Source organism: Mus caroli, unplaced genomic scaffold, assembly GCF_978045245.1.
Source record: "Mus caroli unplaced genomic scaffold, Mus_caroli_1 scaffold_9, whole genome shotgun sequence".
In the NCBI taxonomy this organism is placed as follows: domain Eukaryota; kingdom Metazoa; phylum Chordata; class Mammalia; order Rodentia; family Muridae; genus Mus; species Mus caroli.
The window spans coordinates 50,284,836-50,294,401 of record NW_028227264.1 but is presented as its reverse complement, the minus strand read 5'-3'; the positions used below and the strand labels follow the sequence as shown (position 1 = coordinate 50,294,401).

Sequence of the window (9,566 nt, the reverse complement as noted above, 5' to 3'; positions counted from 1 at the left end):
AAACCAAAGGCTATATTGTCTAGAATATAGAATTTAAGAACTTCAAGGACTCTTTCCTGCAAAGTGATAAATCTGTAGCAGACTAAATGGTCTATCATGTGGCATCTCTGCTTCTAGTTTCCTGAAGGCTGACAGATGAACTCTTAGTTTCTTTCAGCCATAGTTTCCTCATCTGTCAAACAGGGGTGTGTGGGGTGATTGTGAAACCATATCTAACTTGTTACCCCTAAGCGAGGTGAGAGATGGAACAGTGTGAACAAGAATTCAGCAGCCATTTTTAAAGACTGCATAGATCTCTCTCCCTCTCTTTCTCTCTCTCTTTCTAACACACACACACACACACACACACACACACACACACACACACACACACACACAAGCAATGCACAGCCCACAAGATTTCTGACATCATATCATAATCCTATGAATTATTTTATTCTATTAAAACTGAGACATTTATTTTCACTTTACAAAGTACAGTACACTCATAACACATAACATCTGTAATGTTCACTTCTTCTTCATCTCCAGCTCTGTCCCATGTAGACTCTTTCCCTATGCCAACACAAAAGTTAGCAATCACAACTGAAGAGATTGAGAGAAATGTTGTTCTTGTTTCCTACTCTGTGGACTCCTCCTCCTCTTGTGATTCCTAGCTCCTCCTATGGAGACAGTTGGGGAGGGAGGGGCTTGTCTCTCTTGCATTTTCAGTGGAGGACAAGAGACAGGTGGGGTTTGTGAGAGCGAAGGTGAAACAAAATTTCTTTTTTTCATGGCAAATCGATCCTTGTAAAAGTGAAGCGATATATGTGGTTTTATATAATCTGTCCAGTGCGATCACAACTGTCCTGCCCGCCACCACGAAGTCCCACCTTGGTCAATGTATTTCTGGAGTTTTAAGCAGCTGTCTTCCAACAGCTGCATTCCAGTAAGACTTGGGCAGGTGGCTCTATATCTGCCTCTTGCCACTCATATGCAGACAGAGGCTTCTGAGCTCACAGTTCACAGGAAAGGAGTGTGTCTTCTGTCTAGAGTGGGTGCTGTGGTGAGGGGGATGGGCAAGGTAGGAGCTGGAGTCTGGGCTATGAGGAAGAAGTCTGGCATCTTTGTATGTCTCTGTCATGGTTTTTGTTGCAAAAGCACCTCAGCATAAACAATATTCCCTTTCTCTCCTTCTTAGAGTGCTTACAGTGCACCACCCAGCTAAGCACACTCACCACAGACATTGCCAGGGTTTTAGCCAAGAGTCATTAATTTGAGACAATATTTTTTGTAAATGTGGTTCTTGGTTTTCCCAACAGGTGGGGAAATCTGAAGTCTCTGCCTTCCTGTGCTCTCTTCTCCACTGGAAGGCACAGCTGCTGAGCCCCGATGCTGGTCAGAAGATAGAAGCAGGAGGAGAACCTAGGGCTCAGCAGGTCATCTTAGAAGATGTGTACCACTGAGGAAACAAGACAGAAGCCCTTACAAAACCCCTCAGCTCTGACTGTCACCAACGGGAACTTACAGGAAAGGGAGTGGTCTGTCTAAAACCCATACAGATGCTTGCCTTGGTCCAGAGTTTGCAAACCTAAAATTAAATAAAGAGAAGATGGGGGGTGGGGGGGGGGAGGGGACAGGATATTTAAGGAGAGGGGAAAAAAAAGACAAACGCACCATTTTCTTGCGAAAGTTACACAGTCTACAGGCTGTGAAAGGTAAAAGCATAGCATATGGAGGGAAGTTGAACCTTCATCCAAGGAAAGGGGGAGGAGGCAAAAGACTAGCCAATAATTGGGTTTATTTTAAACATTTGTCATTTGCTCTAAAAAATCAAAAAGAGGGCAACCATTCCCCACCCACCCCACAGTTCTAGATTTCTCCATTGTTTTAGAACGAACACACATGTTTGAAGTTTAACTCTAAACTTAGCATTACCATCAAAACCATTCTAAATTTTACACGTGTTAAAGACCTACATAATTTGGCAGTTAAGGTGCTGGTGAGTCACAGGTACTCTGGATCAGCGTTGTGCAGCAGCAATGAAATACATAGGCGCTGCAGGAATCACAGGAAGGAAAAAGCAACAGAGCATTTTAATAGTGCATTTTATTTAACTCAATATAACCAATAGGCAACCGCTGGACATAATAGAACATGCAAATTCAGTATAAAATGTTAAGGAGGTGAGGTTTTACATTATTTTCTTTTTCAGTTTTGGAAATCCAGTGTGTATTATGTCTGACCACATCACCATTCATCCTAGCCACACACCACAAAGGCTCAGTAGTCACGTGTGTTTAGTGGCTACAATTTTGACCAGCTCAGACTACCATCTTTCTCTTTTCGACTGAACTTTATTCAAAGAACAAAAAGAGTCCTCTGTACCACCGAGCCAGACCGAGGGCAGGGTGCTACTTTCTAAAGACATCTACCCGTAGAAACAAATGATGGCATGCAATCTCTCAGCCACATGGTCCTGGGGGGTAGAGGGAGGGGGGGGGGTCGGGGTGGGCGCGTCCAGAGCTTAGCCCAGAGTCGGGTACAGTGCCGGAGGGGCAGAGGGGAGACTGCACTCCCTCCTCCGCTTACCTGAGTCCACGCTGAGACCCAGGCTCTGGGCCACATCCCCCGTGGGGCTCACGAAGGGTCCCCCGGGCGCAGCCCATGCGCCGCCCGCTGGCTCGCCCTTGGCCGCAAGCTCGCAGGGAGGGCTGCCGGGAGCCGGCGCCGAGGCAGGGGCCAGGCGGCCGGGGCGGCCAGTGGCTGCGGGCATGAGCAGCGGCCCGTAGCGCGGGTCGAAGTGGGGCGCGTAGACCTCGTGCACTGCTGGCCGCGGGTAGGCAGAGGCTTGTGCTCCCAGGGCGCCGCCCAGCGCATAGGGATGGTGCGGGTGCGCGTGGTGCGGGTGCGCGTGGTGCCAGTCGGCCGCGCCCTGGTGCAGGTGGCCGTGCAGCGCGGCGGGAGAGTAGGGGTCGGTGGCAAAGGGCAGCTCCGAGTGTGCGGCGGCCAGAGGACTGCCTAGTGGCGCGGGCACGGGCGCCTGGTACGCGCTGTTCCAGAAGGAGGCGGGGAAGCTGCGCTGGCTCATCGGGAAGGTGCCTTCTGCTGCCCGGGGCGGGATGAAAGCAAGAGAAGAGTGTCACGGCAGTCGTGCAGCCCTACCCAACAGGGGGATTAGGGGTCAAGGGTGGGTGGGAAGGCCGCGGAGGGACAGGACCCGCAGCCTTCACCATCGCCTTCGCCTCTGGGCGCTCTTCTAAGGAGCCTTCTGCGGGTGACAAAGAGGCTAGGGTACTGAGAAGTGAGACCAGGACGATCTCTGAATCACCCAGCTGATGGTGGAGGGAGGAGAAGATTTAAGGAGTAGAAAGCTTGCCCTCTCCCCACTGGACCAGGGCAGACTCCCCTTTCCAGGCTGCAGCCCTTCATCCAGCTGAAGGAAGACCTTTGTCTGTCTGCCTGCGGCCTAGCTATCTCATACTTATCCTCTCTCCCCTTTCAATCCTTGCTCCAAGATTCCCTTCAAGGTAGGTGTCCACTAGACTGTGAGATCAATGATAAATTTCCAACTCCTGTTATTAGTGGTAGTCCGTCCCCCCCACCCCCAGAGGCTTTCGTTCAAATATTACCCTTCTCAGATGCTGGCAGGGATGTGGGGCCAGAAGGGATAGGTGGGTGGGGAAGCACCCTCTCAGAAGCAAAGGGAAGAGGACATGGTATGAAGTATTGGAGGAGGGGGGACCAGGAAGGGGGCAGCATTTGGAATGTAAATAAATAAAATAATTTAATAAAAAATATTCCCCTTCCTGAATGAATTCAAGATGAGTGAAGGAGGTATAATAATAGAGCAGCCCTGGTGGTGTTTGCACAGACAGCTTTATAAAAACCAAGTTTTAAATAACAAATGTTCTGGTCAAAGCTAGGATGACAGGAATAATAATAATAATAATGATGATAACCAACAGGATCTGTGTCAACCCCCGTAAATTTGGTAGCATGATAAGAAAATGGGCTCTTAGGTCAAATTTGTTGCCTTGGGTAGAGAAGAAGAGAAGGATTTTGTCTTTCAGTTCAAAGAAAGCCCTTTCATGGAACACCTCTTCTGGGGAAAACATAGGCAACATGTTAATGTTAAAATCCAAAACCAATTGGAAATTTGTATGCTGAATGGTGACCAAATGTCCTGCTAGAGAAAAGTTAGGTAATGAGAGAATAATGGGAGAGTTTGAAATCTCATCTAAGGACTTGTGCAAAATGCTAGCTATTATTATTGAAATAACGAGGAGGAATAACGCAAGGACTGCCATTCCCACACCAATGACAAGTGAAAATTAGTTTTCTTTTATACTACAAAGGACAAAGTTGTCACTTCTCAGCTCAGCTACACAACAAAGACTAAAGAGTGCTTATGTATCATTTCCTCAGTGTTGGTAGGAGAGGGAGATTGCTACCTGTTCATAGTTAAAGCAGATGTCTGTGGGGAATGTAGCAAAAGACCGATCTGTTTCATGAATTTGTTTCTTTGCCATTGGCTTGCATTATTAAGAATTTCTGCTTTAAGATTTCTTAAATATTTGAAGCCTGGCAAAAGCCTGGCTAGTTTTGGGAGGCATTCTCGAGCAGATTTTACTTGTAGGGAGGTTTGATGGGCATATTTTCAGAAACTGCAAAGGAGCCTTGTAGATTGTTGGTGAAGGTTCTGCTCCATCTGGTGTGAGAAATCCCGGGTTTCCACAACAAACCATCCACAGACATTCCGATTTTTGACTCTTATAGCTTTCTCTGGGGAAGGCTAGGAGGCCAGGTGTTATTCTAATTTTAGAGACCTGTAAATATGGACCTCAAAGAGGTTAAGAGACGTGCCCAAGGTCATATTGCTAGGAATTGGTAGAGCCAACATACCAATTGTATGGCTTCCAGTTCCAAGGCCAGTGTCCTGGCTTCCCTGCTCCAGGCCATGCCACTGGCTTTCCTCTGCATCTATAAGAAGAGTTTGCACCCTTTCCCCTTTGAAACCTCTTCCTGGTTCTTACCTCCCTCCAGTGCTGCCTTTTACTCCCTCTCTTAAGTTTACTGTGCCTTTGGCTGCGCTGCTTTGGGGCCCTGGAGGTCGACTGCAAGAAGGCAGATAACCCTTTACCTACTCTTCTCCATGGGGACCCACTCACCTCTCCAGGGTCCAGAGCTTCTGTGTGTTTTGCTGCTGGTACAGCTTGGGGTGTAGCTGCTTGGGTGGCTAAGGGCCCTACTGAAATGTTCGTCCACCACAGAGCTGATGTCCCCCTGGAAGTAGGTGAAGAGGACACATCTGGAGTTGATGTACTCAGCTTCGGGCGGGCGCTCTTTCTCTGGGCTGCCCTCCTCTTCCTTGACACTGGCTGGGGTTGGGTTGGAAAATGAGGAGCTCCCGCTGGCACTGCTGCCCGGGCTGGCGCACTCTTGAGCTTCCTGCATTTTTGAGTAGTAGGCTAGTTTCTGTTCAAAGAAAGAGTGAAACATCAATTCACAAGAGATGGTCAATGTAGGTGCATCCTGAACATATCCTTTAAGTAACTGGCATTGCTATCTAAGCTTTGTGCCTGCCACAGAAAACCACCAATCAATGGCAGGCAGGACAGTTGCCTCTCTGCCTGCAATATTCCCTAAAGAGAATGTGCCCTACTTGACACCCCCTCTCCCCAGAATTTCAGCTGAGCTGAAGGAAAAACTCTGAAAATGTTGGGGTGAAAAATTTCAGAAGACAACCAATCAATCATTAACCAATCCAACCAAGAGAACAAACTAAACCAAATAGAGGAAAACCAAACCCTACTGTAAGGACTGTAAGCTGAGTCCGACTTTAAGGGACTTGCTCACAAATGCACTTTTTAAAACAGACTGTAAGATTGAGGGCATCCTTGTCAAGTTGATAACTATCCTCTCTCTACAGGAGAACTCAGAGCAGAAGTGCTGACACAAGATTAAGCATCCTCAAGATGACACAGAAAAACAGCAATGAGAAACAGAATCTATATTTCACAACCAGGAATGAAGTATCACAGAAAACATGAAAGAGTTCTAAAACTGTAACTGGGGAAATGTGGATCTTTTTACTAAGTGGAAGTAGGATTTTGTTATGTGCACCCACAAAAAAGTCTCCAAAGTTGGAGACAGTTGTTTTCATTAGTTTGATTGGTTTTGACCCAAGGCATGGGGTGGCCTACATCTTGCCATGTAGCTGAGACTGGCCCTGAACTAAGATCTTTCTTTCTCAGCCTCCTGAGTGCTGGGGCCACAGGCATATTCTATATACTTGCAGTTTTAAAACATAATTTAAGTAAGGAAAAGTTAGCAAACAACTAGCAAACTGTCAGCATCTCCAAACAAGTTTAGGACAGAAATGATAAAAAGGAGCAGGAAAGAAGGTTGAGCTTCGATATACCATGGAGCAAATCACTGTATCATTGAAACTTTAAAGCCAGACGCAGCTACTGAGAACATTGTCTTAGAATTGAGCCACAGACTGGGTATACTGATAAATCATTCTAAAGGCAGAGATGGCCTTGAAGGAAGGGCAGAGTCTTACAGAGCGACATTTAATATAGTAGACAGGTCTGGGATCCAGGAGGAGAAAGGACCAACTAGCAAAACCTAACTATCTTTCTTCTGGTCCTATAGTGGGGAAGGACTGATGGTCTCAGAAGCTGGGGCCAAAAGATAACAGTTTCTAACTTCACCATACTCCAAACGCCATATTCCCACTTCATTTAAAAATGATTCCTAAGTCTAAGACTACAAATTCTAGTTTGGGAAGTTTGCGAGGGGAACTTAAAGCAAACTTTACTCACTTCATCATCTTCATATTTCGTTGAGATTTGCAAACAAAATTGTTTAAAGTATTAACGCAAACATTGCAGTACATTTCAGCGTTTTCCAAAGGGAAGACCAGGCTCTTACTTCAGCCTGATCCAGACTTCTGCCCCAGGTGTGTGTGCTTTCGCTTTTTCCCTGGAACACTGTCCTCAAATTCTGCTACCTTCGCCAGGGACACGGAAGGAAACATTGCTGGGCTAGACACACAGCTCAGGAAAAAGAGAAATCGGCAGAAGGAAACCTCTACAGTTTGCAGGAGCGGGGTTAAGCGCTCTTAAAAGAGACTTTGGGTTGTCAAATTCTGCCATTTGGGTCCCAGAAAGGCGAGCTCCCATAGCGGGTCAACTACACCTGAATAATGCTCCCTAGAATTCTGTAAAACACAGACCAAAAGGCCGATGCGGGTTTCTGCTGATAAGGAATCCACCAGTTCCTTAGCTATTTGGTCAGACGGGACCACCTGAGCTCTGACTTGGAGAAGGCGGCTTTTGATTTTCCTTTTGTTTTTATTTCTACGGTCAAGATCAAAGTTCGGATTTCCCTGCGTGAGCTTTGCGGGAAGCTCTTTGCACTCGCACCAGACTCTAAAAAGAAAATTCAGTCTAACTGATCTGGGAAGGACGTGGGTGAACATCCGCACGCCTTTCAAGACAGAAAATGCACCAGTTAAAGAGAATTAGTTAATAGCGGTCGCAGCGCGCGCGGTCCCGGAATCACGGTGTCTTTGGGTGCCTGTCTGTAGCCCTGGAGCGTGGAAGCTCAGGGGACCTTTCAGGTAGTGGTACTTTTGTAGCTGTGTGTGTGTGTGTGTGTGTGTGTGTGTGTGTGTGTTCCACCGGTTCCCGCCCCATCCGGACAGACCCGTACCTGGTGGTAGGGAGTGTAGGCGGCTGCGAAATAAGGCTGCGGGGGACCGTAGACCTGGTACATAACATCCAGACAGCTCATGGCTCCCCGCCGCGGAGGCAGCTGAGTGGTTTCTCATCAACGCCGTTTTGGCGAAGCTCAAGGATGCTGCAGCTGCGAAGGCGGCGCCGGAGCCCGGGAGTCATGGGCTGCGGGACAGCGCAGGGCTGGGGCTGCAGCAAACTCACTCCCCTCTATCTCGGCGTTTCCAGCCCGGCGGCGCTCCGGGGCAGAAGCGCCTGGGCTCCTGCTAGAGCGCATTTAAACCCTGCAGCCCGCGGCGCGCTGACGCTAAGAGGGGGCGGGGACCAAAGGACTGCGACGCGGTCAAAGAGTTTTCCGAGACTCCCTCGCGGAAAGCTTGTGTCCTAGGTGCCAGAGACTGAGGATCTTGAATGTCGCGGGAGGGGGTGGGGGTGGGGAGTGGGGGAACCCAGTCTTCCCTCCTTCTTCCCTCGTTTCCACGTGGGACAAAGACTGCAGAGACACAAAGATAGGAAGAGTGACAAGCGGGGTGCGTGGCAGCAGAGCGCAGCAAAGTCTCGAGCAGTTCTTGTAGCAGAACCTCTGCCTACAGTTCCCGATTGCGTATGAGGAGGGACAGGGCTATCTTTTGGAATCTCCGCATTAAGAAAGGAGTTGAGGGACTCCTCCTGGAAGTGGCCTCAGTGGCTAAGACCTGCAACTTTCCCCCTCTGTCCCATTTCTGCCCTCCCATCAACCCCAGCAACTCTTTCCAATTTTAATTCTGCTTTTTTTGGGTCATTTCTTTCTCATTCCCATCTTGTTTGCTCTCATACCCTCTTGGTGCTCTTCAAAGAACCAACTCCACCCACACGGACAGCGTGCAAGCTACTTTCTAAGATTCTATGAGCTCCCACCCATCTTCCTATGCCTGGCTGACCAAGTTCAGAGTGTCCACCTGGCCTTTAAGGGTCCTCAATATTTAGAGCAATGACTCCTTGGTTCTAAGTCAGAGTACTTGGGCTGTTTCTTTGTTTAGTTAAAAAGCTGTGCGGTTGAGTTTCATTAAGGCAAAAACAGTCTGTCCTCCAGTTGTGAAACATGCCCCTTACTGGTTCCTTTTCTTGTTCAGTGATGCAGGCGGGCGGGGTGGGCTCTTATTGCAGGGTAGGGTGGGCTGTTCCTGGTGTCTGCTCTAAGCCCCACCAGAAACCCTTGGGGGAGGGAACTGACATCACAGTGGAATCCTCCCTCTAGTCTACCACAAACTGAATTGACACAAGGTTACCTCCGTAGCAAGGTTAAGCGGCAAAACTTTTTTTTTCCAGTTACGGAAAGAACCTCAAGGGACCTTGGAAGGCCAGTCTTTGGGCCTCAGGCACCCCGTACAGGCATCATGGATAGATACAAGTGAAAGGAAACCTTGTTATCTGCCAGTTTAAACCTAACAGCAGCAACTCACCAGGATTCTTACCCAGGCTATTCAAGCGCAAGGAACTAACTTTTGAAGACAACTGTTTTTAGAAACGGAACCTTTGAAATCAAATTACTTCTGTGTTGCATTCCGTTTGTGTTTTCCAAAACGGGGTTCCAATTCAGCTTATAAGTGGGAAGCCATGTTGCAGAATTCCTCAACTAACTAGGATAGAATGTACTACAAATTAAAATGTGAACACTTTACTGGATGGTGTTCAAATTTATAATCCCAACACTTCGCAGGCTGAGGGGGGATCATCACCAGATTTTGTGGCAATCTATTCTACACAAGTTACCATTCCGGAAAACCAAAATAAATATAAATACATATAAATTAACCCCCAGTACAGTTTTTAGGAGTGGGGCAAAGGTTGGCTTTACCAAGC

General features: G+C 47.8%; 1 protein-coding gene across 2 annotated transcripts; it reads right to left on the bottom strand.

Annotated features, from left to right (window-relative positions):
* Positions 1–2,506: 2,506 nt before the first annotated feature.
* Positions 2,507–7,782, bottom strand: Vgll2 (vestigial like family member 2). Of its 2 annotated transcripts, none has more exons than XM_021175155.2 (3): positions 7,702–7,782; positions 5,151–5,457; positions 2,507–3,087 (listed from the first exon to the last, which is right to left on the bottom strand). In XM_021175155.2, the coding sequence occupies exons 1-3, from the start codon at positions 7,780–7,782 to the stop codon at positions 2,507–2,509; spliced, it is 969 nt and encodes a 322-aa protein (XP_021030814.1). The 2 variants fall into 2 exon arrangements, with proteins under 2 accessions (XP_021030814.1, XP_021030815.1); XM_021175156.2 differs by having other exon boundaries at positions 2,507–3,084.
* Between the last annotated feature and the right edge of the window lie 1,784 nt (positions 7,783–9,566).